Source organism: Oncorhynchus clarkii, chromosome 21 (genome assembly GCF_045791955.1).
Source record: "Oncorhynchus clarkii lewisi isolate Uvic-CL-2024 chromosome 21, UVic_Ocla_1.0, whole genome shotgun sequence".
Classification (NCBI taxonomy): Eukaryota; Metazoa; Chordata; class Actinopteri; order Salmoniformes; family Salmonidae; genus Oncorhynchus; species Oncorhynchus clarkii.
In genome coordinates this window covers 11,439,513-11,461,036 of record NC_092167.1, presented here as the reverse complement: position 1 = coordinate 11,461,036, position 21,524 = coordinate 11,439,513, and the positions used below count along the sequence as shown (strand labels likewise).

General features: G+C 42.6%; 1 protein-coding gene across 6 annotated transcripts in view; it reads left to right on the top strand.

Moving 5' to 3' along the window:
* Positions 1–21,524, top strand: part of LOC139378529 (synaptotagmin-1-like) — a 200,693-nt gene that overhangs the window by 160,971 nt on the left and 18,198 nt on the right. For 4 of the 6 annotated variants that reach the window (XM_071120784.1, XM_071120779.1, XM_071120781.1 and 1 more), the window contains 5 exons: positions 1,492–1,664; positions 4,882–5,007; positions 14,812–14,979; positions 16,998–17,165; positions 21,254–21,371. In XM_071120784.1, the coding sequence (XP_070976885.1) occupies positions 1,492–1,664; positions 4,882–5,007; positions 14,812–14,979; positions 16,998–17,165; positions 21,254–21,371 (753 nt within the window). The remainder of the gene's footprint in view (positions 1–1,491; positions 1,665–4,881; positions 5,008–14,811; positions 14,980–16,997; positions 17,166–21,253; positions 21,372–21,524) is intronic. The other 2 variants (XM_071120785.1, XM_071120783.1) reach the window with 1 other exon arrangement.

The following is a 21,524-nucleotide window of genomic DNA, read 5'->3' as shown; positions in this document are numbered from 1 at the left end:
CCAGCCTGAATCTACCATATGGTCTCCATCTTGTGCATGGTAAATATTGACAAAAACATATTTTGTTTGCTGATGGGGCTGTTGGTGGCCCTCTCTGTTGAAAGGAGGTGTGGGTTGCAAGGTGTTTGATGTTTTGTGAGCAGAAGCCGTAATTATCCATCCAGAACGGAGCAGTCTGACACTGTGTTTCTGTCCTCATTATTTACAGCACGTCTGGCCACTCTACCATTCCTCTGATACATTTAACAACCCACTTTTGTGCCGTGCATAGCTGGTGGCTGTGTGTGTGTGTGTTCTGTCGGGGAGAACTGCCTGACTCCTGTTGTTTAGATGGGCGTCCCTGTTTGTCAGCAGGCTGTTAGAGTGATCACTGTGCTGTGGAGCTGAGCGGCTCCCTGTCTGCCTGTGACAGCCCTGACTGGACCTTTCAGCTGGACTGTTTAGTCCATTCAGCCTTATATAAAATAGGGCCTGGGAGAAAAAAAACACGTCATTACATTCTCAATTAAAGTAACATAATGGTCCATGGCTGTTTTAGTATCCTTTGCCGAGTAGGTCACATCCACGAGCAATACTAAGAAATTGACTTGACAAAAGCTCTCAAAGAAAGTTCTCAGAAACTAGCTAGTATGAGATGAATCTAAGACAAACGTGTGAATAGGAACACTCTTTGAGAGAGAAGTGTCAAAACCCATCAACATGATGAGTGGTCATGCAATCACTGACTCGACACGGTCACGCTACAGTTGGTAACTCGCTCTCCAACAGGCCCTGCAAATTACCTCTACACCCTGACCTGTGTGCCCGTGATTGGTGTGAAAGTATCAGTTGTCAGAGAGAAATGTTTTGTTTAAATGGCAAGTGGAAAATGCCAACCTCTGTTATTTCCACTAAATTGGCCGAGGATGCTCAGTGAAGCGTCGGGACGCTTAAAACGTCTCTCTTCGAGGGCAATCGTTAGGAGTCCATGTCTAGACTGCAGATCGGGGACTCTGCCACCCACCACTGTTGATCAAAGTCTTCCGTCTGCACGTTACCTTTACATTTGAGTCAATTAGCAGACGCTCTTATCCAGAGTGACTTACAGGAGCAATTAAGATGAAGTGCCTTGCTCAAGGGCACATCAGCAGATTTTTCTTACGGTTACTGGCCCAACGCTCTTAACCTCTAGGCGACCTGCCGTCCCACATCCTGATGTCTTTCTCTATGTCCTCATTCACTCCAGCTGCTGCTGCAGCCGCTATCTTCAACAAGTAGTCTCAACGTCCCGCCATCAGAGTCATTCGTCAGATGCAGGGAGATGGTGAACAGGCGTTTCTGGTCAGCTCGGGCCTTGTTTGAAACAGACAATGGTGCCATATTCTGGACGAGGCACTTTTGGTTGTTTGAGAAAAGAAGAGTGAGAGCAATGGTGCGGTTTTCTTCATCCAGGTATGGCCCCATCTTTGACATCAGCTCGTCTAACCTGTGTCCCTGTGTGTCCCTCTCCAGTGCCAAATTGGGCCATCGTCTCCATCGCCTTCGTGGCCGTGGTCCTGGTCCTCTCCTGCTGCTTCTGCATCTGCAAGAAGTGGATATTCAAGAAGAAGAACAAGAAGAAGGGCAAAGACAAGGGCAAGAATGCCATCAACATGATGGACGTGAACGACGGTGCGAAAACCGAGGTAAAGACTTTGTACAACTGCCATTGAACGTTATTGATTAGAGTTAATAGTTTGTTAGTCAACAGTAGTATTTGATAATGCCAAGTTGTTCTGTATTTTCTACTGCATTATTATATATACTGTATATAACTTACCTTTTACTTCAAGGTAAAAAAAAAATGGAGTTATATACGTCTTTATACATTGTGAGTTTCATATTATCTGTGATTGACTGTAGCCAGAAATGACATCACTGACTTTTATTACACCTGACATTCATTGATGATTGAAACCTATAAATAAATGCATATACAGTATATTTCAGAATAATAATCTTCACATAACAAAGTGATTTCACTATACAATATTTCAGACATACATATAGTTTAGGCCAGGGGTGGGAAATCTTTTTGCCTCGAGGGCCAAAATTCAACGGAGGGCCGCACAGAATTTAAAACAATACTTTCTATCTCATTTTAAAGGTTCAAGTGTGGCCTGGAGTGTTTTTTTTAAACCCAAAATAATTGAATGGGCCTGCGTGCCGTAGTTTGCCCCGCCCCTGGTTTAGGCCAAACTCTTCCCCATGAAGACCAGTGGACACACATGACACACGACTTGTGTTGACATTGTTGCGTCTGCGATGACTCCTCCCCATCCACTCTGATTACAGGACTGTTAAGGAAGCCTGCCGTTTATAATCGCCTCAGAGAGAGTATTCAATCTCTCCTTCTGTTCCTCTCAATATTTTAATGTGTTAAGAACAATGGAGCTCTGAGTACGGTATGCTGTATTGCCAGTGGTATCAACCCAGAGAAATGACATTAGCTAATTACGAGCGAGGGGAGTGAATTAATTCCGCCCTCCCTCTCCAACGCACACAGAGAGAGAATAGGGAACACACAACTCTTTAACCCCAGTTAAATACTAATTGCATTAGCGAAGGTTCTCAATCCCCCCCCCTTCTCTGTCAAAGTCTGTTTAATTTGCAGTCTGTCCACGCCGACGCCGCTCACATCATCAATCAGGGACATTGAATTGGGGTAGAGGGCAAAGCCCTGTGAGATGATGTAGGAGTAGGGAATTGAATAGCCGCACAGGCCAGAGATGCAGAGGCGTTACACAGTCTGATAAGGAGTGAGCTCCACAAGTTTCATCTGATTCATACCAAAGAGCTTATTGTTGAAATGCTTCTTTGATTTGTAGTGGCCTATGCCTTGTGTCCTTGTTCCTAGTGACAGTTGGTAAGCTTTATAATAACACTGATTTATCTTAAGCTTTAGTAAGATGCACCCATAGAATTACAATGACTTCAATCTAGAATGAATTCTATTTGGATAGACCACTTTTTCTGTGCTGATTTAGGAGCTGCTACGACTACACATCAAGCAATTAGGCTACACACTGCCAATACAACACCCCTATCGGTTCCATATGCAACACACCTCTTGGTTAGATATTCTAGAGGTGGGGCCATGGGCTCCCGAGCGGTCATTTCTCCTGGTGTGCCCAGACTCTTGTGTTAACTCCTGTGTGTGGTTGTTTTAATGTGTGTTTCTTCCTTCTATGTCCTCCTTATCTGTGTTGTGTCTGATGACTGTGCGGGATTGTCACTGGCGGTAGGTTCCCAATTGTTGTTGGATCCTCCTTAAGCCTGCTGCTCTGATGTTTTGATAGCCTCTTGACAACAACTTACCCCTGTAGAACCAAATATATGTAACTATGCATACAGTACATGTATATCTGCTCTATATATGTGCGTAGTCTTGCACATGCACATATATATGTATGAAAGAAGCCCTGGGCGCGCTTTAACAAGGTTGAACCACACTGATTCTCCATCTGGCGCCTTTTCAATCTTTGCTTTGCATTTCAAAACAAAGATGTGCCTATGAGCTAAAGTAGACTGGTAAAGATGCTAGGTTACTGCTTTTGAAACCTGTAGTAAGGTTTAGACATACAGTAGCTTTACGTTTCACATACATTCACCTGAAGCCAACAGGCAGATTGACTTGACTTTGACTTAACCCAGTAAAATACCTAATACACATTGTGGGTGTTGAACATGGCTGTCTATTCTGCTGTACTCCTCTCCTCTCTGTGTGCAAGCAATAACGAACAAACAATTACATTTTTTAGAGTTTTGCTTAGCGAAACATTGACTATAGGTTTGCTTGCACCAGGAGGGGACTCAGATGGGCCGTACAAATTCCAAACAAATCTATGTTGTTCAGCCTTGATGCTTTCACACCAGCAACCTGACCATCACCATGACAACCATGACAACATCTCTTACCAACACCTACCTACCTACTGCTGGCATGATGCTTATAGCTTCCATCGGCGTGGGGGTAACACATGCAGCTGAGGGTTCTGACAATGCGATTGTGTCTCCTGATGGGTGAATGATAAGTAAACTGAGAATGTGGGGGTCACAACCAGAGTACTGTTCTGTTTACTGAGAATGCCCTGCATGCAACAATGACAGTCTGACAATGTCTGACCTTTGGAAGGCAACTTTGACACTGAATGTACTTGAGAGCTAGTTTTTGCCTCTTTAATCGCATGCTTATCAATAACAAACTGACTGCCCCCCTGCCTCGAACCCGCCTCTCCCCCATCACTACCAGCATCCCTTCAGAACCAGGCTAGCGAAGGAAAACTCACTCTTCTTCTTCTTCATCATCTTCTTCTTCTTCACTCGCGCCATCTCTTGACATTTCCCTGTTGATTTTGTTTTGCACCACAGACTGATCTTCTTGAAATAACATCAAGGGAATTGTCGTTGGTGGTTTGCAGAAGCGCTCTCTCCCTCTCCCCCTCTCCCTCTCCTTTTCTCTCTCTCTCTCTCTCTCTCTCTTTCTCCCTCTCCCTCACTCCCTCCCTCTCTCCCTCTTTCCCTCCTCTGCCTGCCCATTACTCTCATCTTTTGGCTCTATCATTTGATCTCTCTCCCCCCTTGCCCCCTCAGACCAAAACACCCACAAATTGATTGAACCGCATCAGGGGTCCCGGCCCGAGGCTAGCGCATCAACGAGCATGTCCTGGTGTTAACCGCTGTGGTGTTTTAGTGCTTGCTCCCCCCATTATAATCCCCCGAAAGAGAGGCAGCTTTTTTCAGGAGACGGGCCCGCTGGCACACCCGCTGGCAGGCCCGGGGCGGGGCAGGGCGACAGACGTCAATGGGGCTGGCACAAGAGGCACACGGAGGGCACTGACTGTTGGTGGGTGTCTCCTTCAGGCCTTGAAGGATGAGGATGATGCTGAGACAGGCCTGACCGATACAGAGAAAGAGCCCGAGCCCAAGGAGGAAGAGAAACTTGGAAAATTACAGTTCAGCCTGGATTACAATTTCACCGAGAATACGGTAAGGGTCCGTCTCTGATATCCACTCTCTCTGTCGTTGTCGTTGTTGTCCGACACATCTCTCCTTCGTAAGTATGGTCACCCCATCTTCCTCTGTGGTTGGCCCATTGACTCATCAATCCATTTTAAAAAATACTGAGAAAATGTTGCCTACCCAGGTAATGCAGAACATACTCCTACTGTTCATTGTTGTATAAACACTGTTTATAATGAATGCCTATAACTGCAGCATGCTAACCAGAGCTTATCAACTACACCTCACCAGAGGATCACGGTGGTTGGGTTGGTTTGTAAATGAATCACTCCTCCTCTCGCAAACAATCCCATCTTGGGATTTCGGTATTTCTGGGTTTACCATTTTTCTTTGTAAAAGTGTCCTCTTTCAGCCTTGACGGGAACACGGTCCCCTATGGAATCCATCTTCTGTTTTTTTTCCCTCCGTCTGGTTTTTAAAAAGCAGAGCGACTTGAGGAGCAGACCAACTTCCAGATGTGGTGTGACAGATCATAGAGGAGGGTGGAAGGCAGCATGGAGAGGAAGCTCTGCTGTCCTTCACTGAGGCCCTGCTAACTCCCTGTCATTAACAGAACCGATGGACAGCCTGAGATTAGCCACTCACACACATCTGTCACTCTGTCTCGTCCACGTGGCCAGGAGTTTTAATTGGCTCACTGGGTTAGAGCATGGTGCTAGCAACACTAGGGTTGTGGGTTCAATTCCCACATGAGCTGAATGGATAGTATGTTGACAGTTCTCTGTGGATTTCTTTGTCACTTTGGGTGAAAGTGTTCGCTGACCCGCCATATTATATTATCCACACGTTCGGAACATTAGAGATTCTCCACATGCATCACAACTTTCCCCTGAAAGACCCTCAAGCACTCTGTTAGTCCTTAAATGAAAATGCTTTAGCGAATATAGTGACGGTAACAGACAGTAATGATGCTAATCATGAGGATTAATAATCACAATAATCCCTCACGCACTCAGTTGTTATGGCCATAATAGTCATGGTCATTATCATAATATCAGTCAAATGTATTCTGATAAAGAGCCTTATTACCATTTAAGACGAATGCACTAACTCAATACTAGTCACATTACTTATTTTATATATTGGGTCCAATATAGCTTTCTCCATTCCCAGTAGTTTACTGAGCTGTCATGCAGTGTAAAACCATACCAGCCTGTTCTGTTCTGTGAGACTGTGATTACAGTGGTCCAATAATAATAAGCACCGTAATTCCATAATGGATCCATAATGAATGGATGGCAGTTGTCACTGTGTGTGTGACAGAAACCTGGAGCATTGGGCCCGGCGCTCACTGACTGTACCCAGCTCTGAGGCTGAGAGACAAAGCCAGTGAACCAGGGACTATTGTCAGTCTGACCCACTTTCAGTTCAGCAGCAGCTACAGCAGAGAGCCACAGAGCCCCCTACTCAGTCAGCTCCTGTGTCTTCAGATCAGGTCCACAGAGTAGAAGCAATCACGGTGAAAAGACTGCCCTAGTCTGAGGAAGAGTGGCTGGCACAGGTGATTGTTCCACTAGTTGTTCTCTTGTCCTCTACTGAGGACTTTGGAGGGGGAGGGGGAGGAGCAGGGTTTTGTTTAAAGGTAATCTGCCCTTCTCAGCTCAGTAGAGCAGGACCTCTCTCTGAATGAAGGAAAGAGAAAGACCAGTATGGTCAAATGTCTCCGCCTGGTTCTGTTAGTTAAGCACCAGTAATGGCTACTGGCCCAGGCCTCTATTAGAATGGTGGTGTGGGGGTTTAATGAGAGCACAAGTTAGTAAAGGATTCGGTACCCAGAGTACGGTGGCCGTATAAAGCAGCTCCACCACAAATGATCCACAAAGGAGCCAGAATGGGAAACATAATATTCTATTTCCCACTTTCAACATCATAGTAATTTCCCTTTTAATGGGTCGAAAGGAGACCCTCTGCATTTATAAAAGAGAGTCTACCGTCTCCCTTATATTGGGTAGGAATAATTAAAAACAGTTTTTCCCCATTACCTTTCGCTGTCTCTCCAAATGTACTTCTACCATTGACCTCTGAAAGAGAATACATTCTCAGAGGCTCCAGCAAAAAGCAAGAGAAGACAGGAGGAATATGACAGCTCCATTCACATCCCCTTTCGCTTTCGCTTTCTCCTTTGAAGTGTGTAGTGTTTGTGTGGCTATGTGGAGCCGTGATGGCAGGGAGGGACCAGGGAGAGAGTATCGGAACAACTTGATTCAGGATGTGCTGCCCGGGGCTTAGTCACAATTGCAGGTGCACACCGTTCTCCAGCTTCCCGTAAGCGGCCAATATCACACATACAGGGAAGGGTTATGACCCAGCAGGCCCTTCTCTGTGACAGGACGCTGCCCCTCCGTTAAACACACACACAGGTTTACAGACCTGGGGAATGTGAAAGAAGCCAGATCAGATGTTCAGTATCATGAGGATCATAATATAACACAAACACAGATTGGAATAGTATCCTTTTAATAAATCAGTTTAGTAGTACCCTTTTAATAAACCAGATTAGTAGTACCCTTTTAATAAACCAGATTAGTAGTACCCTTTTAATAAACCAGATTAGTAGTACCCTTTTAATAATCCAGTTTAGTAGTACCCTTTTAATAAACCAGTTTAGTAGTACCTTTTAATAATCCAGTTTAGTAGTACCCTTTTAATAAACCAGATTAGTAGTACCCTTTTAATAAACCAGATTAGTAGTACCCTTTTAATAAACCAGATTAGTAGTACCCTTTTAATAAACCAGTTTAGTAGTACCCTTTTAATAAACCAGATTAGTAGTACCCTTTTAATAAACCAGATTAGTAGTACCCTTTTAATAAACCAGATTAGTAGTACCATTTAATAATCCAGATTAGTAGTACCTTTTAATAATCCAGTTTAGTAGTACCCTTTTAATAATCCAGTTTAGTAGTACCTTTTAATAATCCAGTTTAGTAGTACCCTTTTAATAATCCAGTTTAGTAGTACCATTTAATAATCCAGTTTAGTAGTACCCTTTTAATAATCCAGTTTAGTAGTACCCTTTTAATAATCCAGTTTAGTAGTACCTTTTAATAATCCAGTTTAGTAGTACCCTTTTAATAATCCAGTTTAGTAGTACCCTTTTAATAATCCACTTTAGTAGTACCCTTTTAATAATCCAGTTTAGTAGTACCCTTTTAATAAACCAGATTAGTAGTACCCTTTTAATAAACCAGATTAGTAGTACCCTTTTAATAAACCAGATTAGTAGTACCATTTAATAATCCAGTTTAGTAGTACCTTTTAATAATCCAGTTTAGTAGTACCCTTTTAATAATCCAGTTTAGTAGTACCTTTTAATAATCCAGATTAGTAGTACCCTTTTAATAAACCAGATTAGTAGTACCCATTTAATAAACCAGATTAGTAGTACCATTTAATAAACCAGTTTAGTAGTACCCTTTTAATAAACCAGATTAGTAGTACCCTTTTAATAAACCAGATTAGTAGTACCCTTTTAATAATCCAGTTTAGTAGTACCATTTAATAATCCAGTTTAGTAGTACCCTTTTAATAATCCAGTTTAGTAGTACCCTTTTAATAATCCAGTTTAGTAGTACCTTTTAATAATCCAGTTTAGTAGTACCCTTTTAATAATCCAGTTTAGTAGTACCCTTTTAATAATCCACTTTAGTAGTACCCTTTTAATAATCCAGTTTAGTAGTACCCTTTTAATAAACCAGATTAGTAGTACCCTTTTAATAAACCAGATTAGTAGTACCCTTTTAATAAACCAGATTAGTAGTACCATTTAATAATCCAGTTTAGTAGTACCTTTTAATAATCCAGTTTAGTAGTACCCTTTTAATAATCCAGTTTAGTAGTACCTTTTAATAATCCAGATTAGTAGTACCCTTTTAATAAACCAGATTAGTAGTACCATTTAATAAACCAGATTAGTAGTACCATTTAATAAACCAGTTTAGTAGTACCCTTTTAATAAACCAGATTAGTAGTACCCTTTTAATAAACCAGATTAGTAGTACCATTTAATAAACCAGTTTAGTAGTACCCTTTTAATAATCCAGTTTAGTAGTACCTTTTAATAATCCAGTTTAGTAGTACCTTTTAATAATCCAGTTTAGTAGTACCTTGTAATAATCCAGTTTAGTAGTACCTTTTAATAATCCAGTTTAGTAGTACCTTTTAATAATCCAGTTTAGTAGTACCTTTTAATAATCCAGTTTAGTAGTACCTTTTAATAATCCAGTTTAGTAGTACCTTTTAATAATCCAGTTTAGTAGTACCTTTTAAAATCAAGTTTCAGTGGTGGAAAAAGTACCCAATTGTCATACTTGAGTAAAAGTAAAGATACTTTAATAGGAATTGACTCAAGTTAAAGTGAAAGTCACCCAGTAAAATTCTACTTGAGTGAAAGTCCCAAAGTATTTGGGTTTAAATATACAGTACTTAAGTGTCAAAAGTAAAAGTGTAAATCATTTTAAATACTTCTATTAGGTCATCTAAATGGCACAATTTCTTGTTTCGTTTAATTTACGGATAGTCAAAGGCAAACTCCAGCACTCAGACATAATTTACAAATTAAGCATTTGTGTTTAGTAAGTCTGTCAGATCAGAGGCAGTAGGGTGACCAGGGATGTTCTCTTGATAAGTGTGTGAATTGGACCATTTTCCTGTCCTGTTAAGCATTCAAAATGTAACGACTACTTTTGGGTGTCAGGGAAAATGTAGGGAGGAAAATGTACATAATTTTCTTTAGGAATGTAGTGGAGTAAAAGTTGTCAAAAATATAAATATTAAAGTAAAGTACAGATACCCCCAAAAACTACTTAAGTAGTACTTTAAAGTATTTTTTACTTAAGTACTTTACACCACTGTCCAGTTTAGTAGTACCCTTTAATAATCCACTTTAGTGTAGCTGTTGGCCCCTTTCTACACTTGACTCAACTGGTCCCTCTGAGAATATTCAAATATGATGAAATATTAAACTAGTCTGAATCTGACTGTTTAACTCTTGACTGTGGACATGTGTAGTGTACGTGTTGTATTAAACAATAGAGGTGGTTACACAGCAGAACATCTGATTTGAGTTTTGTAATAGGTAAAACCTAGTAAGTAAACGGTCTTCGTCACAGTACTCCAGTCCCATCATCCTCTTAGAGATGATGGAGATGAGTCCAGGTGGGTGGAGGCTCACAGTAAATGCAGGGTGACACCGTGTAGCAGGACACCTGACACTGCTTCTCTCTGGACAACTGTAGGGAAATCTAATGGACAGCATGTCAGGATTAATCGACACACTTGCATAGAGATGACTGCTGGTTAACATTTTGAGCTCTGCAGAATTATTTTTGAAAGCTACAATATCATCACAGTGAGGTCTTTGGTAAGTGTCGGGCAGGATAATTGTACTTGCAGTGCCTTCAGAAAGTATTCACACCCCAGTTACAGAGTTTAATGGCTGTGATAAGACAAAACTGAGGATAGATGAACAACATTATTTAACCTAAATGACAGAGTGAAAAGAAAGAAGCCTGTACAGAATAAAAAATATTCCAAAACATGCATCCTGTTTGTAAAAAGGCACTAACGTAAAACTGCAAAAAAAATGAACTTAATGTCCTGAATACATAGTGTTATGTTTGGGGCAAATCATCCAACACATCACTGAGTACCACTCCTCATATATTCAACCATGGTGGTGGCTGCATCATGTTATGGGTATGCTTGTCATCGTCAAACACCAGGGAGTTTTTTTAGGATGAAAAGAAACGGAATAGAGCCAAGCACAGGCAAAATCCTAGAGGGGAAACCTGGTCTAGTCTGCTTTCCAACAGACACTGGGAGAACTTCATCTTTCAGCAGGACAATAACCTAAAACACAAGGCCAAATGTACACTGGAGTTGCTTACCAAGACGACATTGATTGTTTCTGAGTGGTCCATTTACAGTTTTGACTTAAATTGTCTTGAAAATCTATGGCAAGACTTGAAAATGGCTGTCTAGCAATGATCGATAACTAATTTGACAGAGCTTGAAGATTTTTACAATCTAGGTGTGTAAAGCTCTTAGAGATGTACCTAGAGTGACTCACAGCTGCAAACACTGACAAAGGTGATTCTAGCATGTATTCCCTCAGGGGTGTGAATACTTATGTAAATTACATATTTCTGTATTTAATGGTCATACATTTGCTAACTTTTCTAAAAACATGTTTCGCTTTGTCATTATGGGGTATTGTGTGTAGATGGGTGAGAGAACAAAAATATATATAATCCATTTTGAAGAACATACATTTCCAGAATCTTAGTCATTATTTTTGGGTTGCTTTAGCTTTATGTTCAAACTACACTGAGTGTACAACATATTAGGAACACCTGCTCTTTCCATGACATAGACTGATCAGGTGTATCCAGCTGAAAGTTATGATCCCTTATTGATGTTACCAACTAAATTCACTTCAATCTGTATAGATGGAGGGGAGGAGACAGGTTTAAGAAGGATTTTTAAGCCTTGAGACTATTGACACATGTATTGTATATGTGTGCTATTCAGAGGGTGAATGGGCAAGACAAACGATTTAAGTGCCTTTGAATGGGGTATGGTAGTAGGTGTCAGGTGCACTGGTTTGAGTGTGTCAAGAACTGCAATGCTGCTGGGTTTTTCACGCTCAACAGTTTCCTGTGTGTATCAAGAATGGTACACCACCCATAGGACATCCAGCCAACAGCAGGCCACAGGTCAAAAACGGGTCCTTGATGAAAGAGGACAAAGGAGGCTGACATGAATTGTGCAGAGCAACAGACGGGCTACAGTTAGTCAGCTGACAGACTAGTGCAACATTGGTGCCCAAAGACCAATAAAAGAATGCAAAACTCATCGTACCTTGACACGAATGTGGTATGGCAGCCGACGACTTTACTGCTGTTGCAGTGGGCTAAGGAATGAAAACACTGGACACTGGAGAATTGGAAAATCATTGAAAGTCATTGGTCTGATGAATCCCAGTTCCTGCTGTTTCACGCAGATAGGAGGACTAGGGTATGGGTACATGCATCCATCATGCCACCTGTCAACATTGCAGGATGGTGGTGATGGTGTGATAGTGTGGGGTGTGTTTTTATGGCACATATTGGGCCCCATGATAAAAGTGGAGCAACATTTGAATGCCGCAGGATATCTGAACATCATTGCCAATCAAGTGCATCCATTCATGGCATCAGTGTCTCCATCTGCAAATATATATTTTTTCTGCAGGAGAATGCCCCATGCCACAAAGCTAGCATTGTATTGGAATGGATCCACGGACATGACAGTGAATTCAGCTGACTGCAGTGGCCTGCCCAGTCACCACATCTCAGTCCATTTGAGCATCTGTGGGATGAGATGGAAAAGCTATTCGAGGTAGAGATCCACTACCAGCCAACTTAACACAACTGTGGAAAACATTGGAGTCAACATGGGCCAGCATCGCTGTGGAACGCTTTCGACACCTTGTAGAGTCCATGCCCCGATGAATTGAGGCTGTTCTGAGGGCAAAGGGGGGTGCAACTCAATATTACAAAGGTGTTCCTAATGTTTTGTACACTCAGTTTCAGGAGTTGGAATCTCAGTTATTTTCCAATCGTTTCGTTTTGAACAGAAGCATAATTTATTTGGTTCCAATCCATTGCTTCCAACCAGCAAAATAAAGATCTGAACCGGTTCAAACCAAAAAAAAGTAACATTTGATATCTTTCCTTTTTGTGCCTTTGAAATCTGAATGTGCCTCTGAAATCCACATTTAGCTCAACATTAAATTACTTCACCAATGTATAGTGGATCCATTCCTGTACAATGCTAGCCTTGCATTGGACAAACTAGTGTAGTGTAGGCTGTGGAGAGTGCTGGGCATGAAGTGCTGGATATCTTGTTGTTATGACATGCATTATCTGAATTTGGCCCACAGAATTATACCTATGGAGGAGCGACTTCTATGAAGGAACTTTGAACTTCAGAGAGTTGACTTAACTAACATTGGACCAGAGCTAGCCCTTGAGCATGACTCTCAGTTCCATTACATTACACATAATGCTGCCTAGAGTTTTCGAGAGCTAGACCAGAGCTATCTAACAAGCTAGCTGGCTAACAAGCTTGTGTGTGCAGAGCAGCACCAGAGATATAATAAAAACATTTCTTACCTTTTTGTAGTTAATAAATCCAATGTGAAACTTGATAACTATGCTTAACTAGCACTGAAAAGGCAAGTCCATTGTTCTCTAATTAAAAATCTCTCTCCCTAATTTCTGAATCACGCCTGTAACATCAGTAGCTACAGTAGACTATGCATGGTTTAGAGGGAGGGAGGAACATGTACTGTAGCCTACACACACACTGGAAAAGATGTTCTGGCAGGCACTGGAATACGTTTCTGAATGACAGTGAGGGCACTGTGTTGCATTTTTTGTCGGACTGGTAAAAATTCCTGGAGTGTAAAATAACGTTATTAACCGGTTACCATGCTTTTAAAATAATGGTTCTGTTCCGGAACAGTATACAGTAGATCACTTTCGTTCTCGGTTCTGGTTCTGTTCCTCGAAAAATGTAATTATTTTCCGGGTTTTTGTTCTGTTCCCTGAACCGCTTCTAGATGGAACCCCCCCTAAGAATTTAGTGTATATAACAATGTTTTGCAGTAGCATGGGTGCATTTTAGCACAATATCACCCCCATTGGCAGAGGGGGTTCCATCTATGTCCTTTCCTGTGCAGTGTATATGGAGTATTTGCTTTGGCCTCTGTATCGTGTCATCACCCACTCCCATCATTTTTTAAACTAGGCAAGTCAGTTAAGAACAAATTCTTATTTGCAATGACAGCCTACCCCAGCCAACGCAGGCCAATTGCACGCAGCCCTATGGGACTCCCAATCATGGCCGGTTGTGATTCAGCTTGGAATCGAACCAGGGTCTGTAGTGATGCCTCTAGCACTGAGCTGCAGTGCCCTAGATCACTGCGCCACTCGGGAGCTCTTCCTACAGCTGGAGTCCCATCACCATCTCCCCTGAGCCTTGCTTTAGCACTGATCTGAACTGCGAAAACACGGGTCACAAATTCTGATGAGATCCAGCATTCGTTGCTATACCGATCCATGCGTTTTGATGACAGAGGGTAGCCTCATTTCTCACGCTCCAATAATCCATGCTGGCTGGCTGGCTCTGACAACTGCTGGAGAGCTCCATGGTTGAGTGCCCTGGTCCCCCTCCAGATTGCCGGTTGATGGCTGCCTGACAGGAAGTTGATTGACTGACTAGGAGGCCTCAATAGGCCTTGGAGGAAGCAGCTGTGACTGGCAGGTCAATCAGCCTCCCCTGCCCCCCAGCATGGTTATCAATTATCAGCCTGATGTGGTGCTTTGGCTTAAACCATCATGGCTTTCACAGGAGCGTGACTTTTAATATCACCTATGGCCTACCTCCATGATTTGAATTGTAAAGAGTTACAGATGAGAAGGTATGGATGAGTCCCTTTGTAAGAGATTACCGATGGGCCTCTTTCTCATAATTCAATCTAAACTATAGAGGCTCTTGACTTCAATTCTGCTGGTGATCGTTTTAAACCCATGCCATGTCGTGTCTCTCCATCCTATTTTTTTGCTCCAGTGATGAGACTGGGGGTTATTCCAATTGAACCAAAGCTTGGTGCTCTGTTAGAATGGTGGTGGGATGACAGTCATATCAAGGCTCTGGTATTGCTGTGGGTAGGACTGTAGAGCTGACTAGTTTTTGTTGTCTCCCCTCCACCCTTCCTCTCCTCAGCTCATAGTAGGGATCATCCAAGCAGCGGACCTTCCAGCCATGGACATGGGCGGCACCTCGGACCCCTATGTCAAGGTCTACCTGCTACCTGACAAGAAGAAGAAGTTTGAGACCAAGGTCCACCGGAAGACCCTAAACCCCACCTTCAACGAGCAGTTCCAATTCAAGGTACTTATTCAAGGTATAAGAGTAGACTAGACAATACTACACCCATGCAACTCTCAAACCTTGTCTTGTGCAGCAGTAGTATTAGTAGTAGTAGTCGTAGTAGTAGTAGTAGTAGTAGTAGTAGTAGTAGTAGTAGTAGTAGTAGTAGTAGTAGTAGTAGTAGTAGTAGCAGTAGTCGTAGCAGTAGTTGTTGTTGTTGTATTAGTAGTAGTATTAGTTGTTGTAGTAGAAGTAGTAAACTTTGTATTCCAAAATAGCAACAATAGACATTTCTAAAGGAATAGGACAAATACACAATACACAAACCATACATTGCACACAGTAGTTTAAGCAGGTTGTGTTTGTTCGTTCTATGACAAAGTTATTTGCATGCTGTGGTGTGTTCGTTCGGGTAAGGTGTGTAAACATGGAGCAGCTGGCCCGTAACAAGCTGCTGACAGACTGCCTCCTGGTCCACGCAGCTGGCCCAGTAACAATCTCCTGACAGACTGCCTCTTGGTCCATACAGCTGGCCCAGTAACAAGCTCCTGACAGACTGCCTCTTGGTCCATACAGCTGGCCCAGTAACAAGCTGCTGACAGACAGCCTCCTGTTCCATACAGCTGGCCCAGTAACAAGCTGCTGACAGACATCCTCCTGGTCCACACAGCTGGCCCAGTAACAAGCTGCTGACAGACAGCCTCCTGTTCCATACAGCTGGCCCAGTAACAACCTGCTGACAGACAGCCTCCTGGTCCACACAGCTGGCCCAGTAACAACCTGCTGACAGACAGCCTCCTGGTCCACACAGCTGGCCCAGTAACAAGCTGCTGACAGACATCCTCCTGGTCCACACAGCTGTCCCAGTAACAACCTGCTGACAGACAGCCTCCTGGTCCACACAGCTGGCCCAGTAACAACCTGCTGACGGACATCCTCCTGGTCCACACAGCTGGCCCAGTAACAAGCTGCTGACAGACAGCCTCCTGTTCCACACAGCTGGCCCAGTAACAAGCTGCTGACAGACAGCCTCCTGGTCCAAACAGCCTCTGTATGATCAGGATTCACACATTCAGATTCAAACTTCCATCTCTCCTCATTCTCTCTCTCTTTCTTGTTTTGATTTGGCCTAAATTTGAGCAAAAGATCCTCCGTTTCGAAAATGTGATTGTAGCTACAATATCTCAGCTGTGGAGGAAGAGTTGTGGTATTCACCCTGCAGTAAAAAGATAACAGGTGTTTGTCTGCAGCGAGGAATACGTAGCATATGTGGGGGGCTGGGGGGATGCTGGTTGCGAGATTGGTTAAATACCAGTAGCATATTTATTTTGGAATTCAGAAAACATGGTAGATCTGTGAAGCTTTATTTATCCCACCGGCGCCTACTTGTAATCACAAGTGGCTCCATTATAGAAATGAAGGAGCTAGGAGTGTTCTTTGGTCGTGCTGGTGATAGTGTCAAGGACAAACTTCAGAAGTCTTATCTCTTTTCTAGCCAATCAGGCAGTTTGTCACCATGTTGTAACAAGACGCCGTGTATAATGAGCTTTGTCTGCCTCAATTGGAGGCAATCAAGAATCAAATCCCAGACACCACTCTCATCCACTCTTCACCATCCCCTCCACCAGCACCCCTTCCTTCGCCCCGGATCTCTGGCAGATAAGACTGCCTGCCGCCTGTCTGTCACAGATAGGACTGGAGAAGGTAGGAGAGGAGGAGGAGGGAGGAGGAGGCGGGTTGATTGATTTGTAATGCTCTAGAACCAGAACTTCCCCAACTCACGACAACTCCTCTATTCCTTAACAAGTAATACCAGTGCCTGGAAGTAGCTTTGATGCAGCGTGCCAATCTGGCGGCCATTTTGTAAAGCACCACTTTCACCACTGTGCTACTACAGTTGTCAACAATAGACTACTTCAATTTATCCTTAGTTTGAGATAAGTAAGTTCCACCAGAAGACACTTAGAGAGGTTTCAAGTTCGGACAAACTCTCTTCTAGTGATTATATGCACAAGTTCAGTCCTCATGGTTCTCCCCAGGTGCCCTACGTCGAGCTGGGAGGCAAGACGCTGATGATGACGGTGTACGACTTTGACCGCTTCTCCAAGCACGACGCCATCGGAGACGTGAAGCTGCCCATGAACAAGATTGACTTTAGTCACGTGACAGAGGAGTGGCGGGATCTTGTGAGCGCCGAGAAGGAGGAGGTAAATAATAATATATATATATATAATATAACATCTCTAAGTTTACACATCAGAAACTCCTAATATTTTCTTCCCCAAAGTTATGACAGTTGACTACCAGTATGGAGTGTTGTCACCAAGGTAACAGTTCATTTCTAGAAAATCCACGATCAGACATTTTAAATGACACGTTTTATCACACGTCAATCGTATGACTATGTTCAAAATGTTTTACCTGGGATTGAAGAGTGAGCTCAGTGCCAAACAGTAGTTGGGGGTATTCCTTCTCTCATAGAAAATGTAACTTAATCATCTCTCCATGATTCTCATTATATTAATAAAGGTGTGCAGGAGATACAATGTTCAAGGTAAATGTTACGGCGTGCAGCATTTAAGCGTGGGTTGCTAGGGGAACCTTGTTTTTAGCAGCACGCTAGGTTCATGTAAAGGTTCATTTTCACACCTGTGGTGCCAGAGAGTGGAAGGACATCTCAATCTGCAGCGTTGTTCCAGAACCAGACAAGCTACACCTGATCACTTCAAGCGAGGCTTGAGACACTGTCTTAACGCCTTTAAAGTGGTAGTCGCTCACTTGAGTGGGCTTTCGCTGAAGGTTTTGGTTTGATTTGAAATGGCCACTTTCACTATCGTTAGCACAATCTTAAACACTATATGATTATACAAATGTTGAAATGTGATCATTGTGCGAAGGCTTTAAGGATAATGTGACACACCAAGCAACTTGTGTAAGAGACAATGGGGTCAAGAAGAAGTTCCTGTCCTCATTGAATGTGTGTAACAGTGGCTGAAAGGAATGTTTCACACATCAGCCATGCCTCAGTGGCTGCAAATGACACCCAATGAGGTCCTAGCAGTTAGCTAAAGAGATGCTCTGAACAGCCCGTCCTCTAGTCTGGTCCCAGATCTGTTTGTGCGCTATAGCCAACTCCTATTTCTCCCCATGCTTCTACGTTTGGCACGACCACACTAGACTAAGAGCAAAATTGGTCCTTCAGAATAATCCCAATATCCACTCAGAACAATGTATGGACTCATTACCCATATCTATGCAAATATATGCATCCACACAGAGTGAGAGGCATGTTGAACCAGATATTTCCTCTGGGGTATGATTTAAGCAATAAGGCCCGAGGATGTGTGGTACATGGCTAATATACAACGGCTAATGGCTGTTCATATGCACGACGCAACGCGAATTGCCTGGACACAGCCCTTAGCCATGGAATATTGGCCATATACCACAAACCCCCAAGGTTCCTAATTGCTTAATTATAAACTGGCTGATTTGAGCCTTGAATGCTGATTGGTATACTGGTTACACACGGAATTAGAACAGTAAAAACATAAAAACAGGCCTTAGCACTGGTATAATGGCCATATACCACACCCCCTCGTGCCTTATTGCTTAATTATACCATGGTATTATTGAATACTCGTTTATGATTGGCTTGAAGGGCATTCTAGAGCATGGATTATTTCCCTATAACGCACGGTATATCAGCACTGTAGAATTCAATGGCCATAGTTCATTCTTAAATGTTCTATGTTTGAGCTGCTTTTGAAAGCAAAACTTGAATTGAAAACATTATTGCCATTGTTTAATTAGATTTTCATAATAGCAAGCTAGGACTAAACTAGCAAGTCTGTTTGTTTGGCTATCAGTCCTCATGGCTATCAGTCCTATCAAAGCAACTACTGTATCTTTCTAGTAAACTTACTATCTAGTAAACAGTGGATGTTGAACACATTTCTACCTGCAAATGAACACATTTGTAGCAGTAAATGTGTTAAATTATAGCCATGGTATAAAAGGGATAATAGACTCTGGGCTCTATCCGTTCTCTGAAAAATTATACAACTCCGTGGAAGGTTCCACGTCGTTCATTATTCTCTACAGAATGCATAGACCCTTGTTGATTATCCCTTACATATACAGTTGGTCTGTGGAAAAGATAAGGCGGCATTCTGTTCATATAACTTTAAAATGAAGTCAAACACTGCCAGAATAACAGATGGATTCCAGATGAATTCAGAAGGAATCCAATCTTTTTTAAGCGACACGTGTTTTTACCCCCAAGCCAAAAGACTCCTGAACAGGTAACCAAATGGTTACCCGGGCTATCTGCAATGTGTCCCACCACCCGCCAACCCCTCTTTTTACGCTACTGCTACTCTCTGTTCCCATACCTACATACATGTACATACTACCTCAATCAGCCTGACTAACAGGTGTCTGTATATAGCCTTGCTACTGTTATTTTCAAATGCATTTTTACTGTTGTTTTATTTCTTTACTTACATAAACACACATACACATACTTTTTTTTCGCACTATTGGTTAGAGCCTGTAAGTAAGCATTTCACTGTAAGGTCTACCTACACCTGCTGTATTCGGCGCACGTGACAAATAAACTTTGATTTGATTTGATATCAGGGGGTTTCATAATTTGTTTGTTTTCCACTGTGTATCCTTCTAGAAACAAAGGTTCCTTACAACGGCGCCTGTTGTCGAGAAAAAAAGGGATGCGGGGACAATTGGATTTACCTGCAAACGTGCTTTGAAATAACACACCCATATTGGCTGAGGGAACCACGGACCATGCATTTTATTAGCTACAAAATGTTAGACTCTTCCTACTCGGTTGTATAACAGTGTTGACATAGCGAAAACATCCTCCTCAACCTGGTGGGTCAAACACGAGGCGCTCTCAGCAGGAGAGGCAGTGCTGGCCTTTCCTAGATATTTCTGGAATATATTAGACCATGATGGCTTCAGACAAGCATCATTTATTTCAGCGTTTTTTTTCTCTCAGTCTCTCTGCCCACGTCTCCCCGGGAGGAGTGTGTGTTTATGTTGATGAAGCTGGAGCCTCTGTCATTAAAGTGAGTCTATTTAGTCCCGTCGGCTCTGGGCTGAGTGTACAGGCCAGGCACGGCTAGATACACTGACTGAGTAATGGCAACCCAGGCTGAGAATAAACCTGCCCCATATACAACTCAAATCTAGCAACCATATTATATTCTCATCACATATATTTAGTATTAGGGAATCAGTCTTGATTGTAATTTGATAAAAGACCTCTGGTATATAATACAAAAATCAATGTTCAGGCCTCCTTGGCCCTTGATTTATGAGGTCTATTCATGGTGGCTGTTTCCAATCATGTGTAATTCAAGTTGGACCTGGGACACTTATTGAGCGTCAGTCTGTTCTACTTGTTAATATGTGTAATTCCAGAAATATAAATCACATTTTGAGTCTGTTCGCTCTGTGACTATGATTGTTTATTTCTATGTTGATGTGTATGACACAAGGGAATGATTGATGACGTTCTGTCTCTCAGCAGCTATAACCTCAGCCAATAACCTCTACAACAGGGGTTCCCACAAACTGCATTCAGCAGCGGGAAGTTTTTTCCTTGAGCGGATGGTCGGGGGTCCCGGAACATAATTGCAAATAATTTGTCAAATTGACCACAAGATGCCCAAACAAATATAATATTTGACTAAATAATAAGAATTTCAAACCTTGATTACATTTGGATATGGTAACATATGTATCCCTATTATGCGTTGGAATAGTTGGGGACAGATTTACTAAATTAAAATCTCTTGGAGCTGAATTCCTGTTTTTTTGTTACGTTGTTTTATGTCGTCGTCGTCGTCGTCCCAACAAAAAAAATTATTTGCTCAGAAAACTTCGGGGGCGAAGAAAATTCACCCAAGGGCCAAATTCGGTCCACGGGCCGCCAGTTGGGAAAGCCTACCCTAAAAAGATCCAAGAAAACCCAAATGGGAAAACAGAATCCATGTGAAAGCATTTAAGCTTTTAGACAGACAAGACTAGACAACCAAAACATGTGTCACTTCGGCAGACAACTTCATCCTTATTCCTAGCTATGGTCATGACTCTCTCTCTCTCTCTCTCTCTCTCTCTCTCTCTCTCTCTCTCTCTCTCTCTCTCTCTCTCTCTCTCTCTCTCTCTCTCTCTCTCTCTCTCTCTCTCTCTCTCTCTCTCTCTCTCTCTCTCTCTCTCTCTCTCTCTCTCTCTCTCTCTCTCTCTCTCTCTCTCTCTCTCTCTCACACAGCAAGAGAAGCTGGGTGATATCTGCTTCTCCCTGCGATACGTGCCCACCGCTGGTAAGCTGACCGTGGTCGTCCTGGAGGCCAAGAACCTGAAGAAGATGGACGTGGGAGGCTTGTCAGGTGAGCAGAGCAGAGCTGAGGGCCACAACAAGGATGGCCAGGCAAGACGATTGACAGCCAGGGGGCCTAAGATGGTAGTAAGGAATTTTACCTCCAGACCTGCTCTCATCTGTGTCATGTCCACTCAAGAGGAGGGGCTGTCATTATGAAACC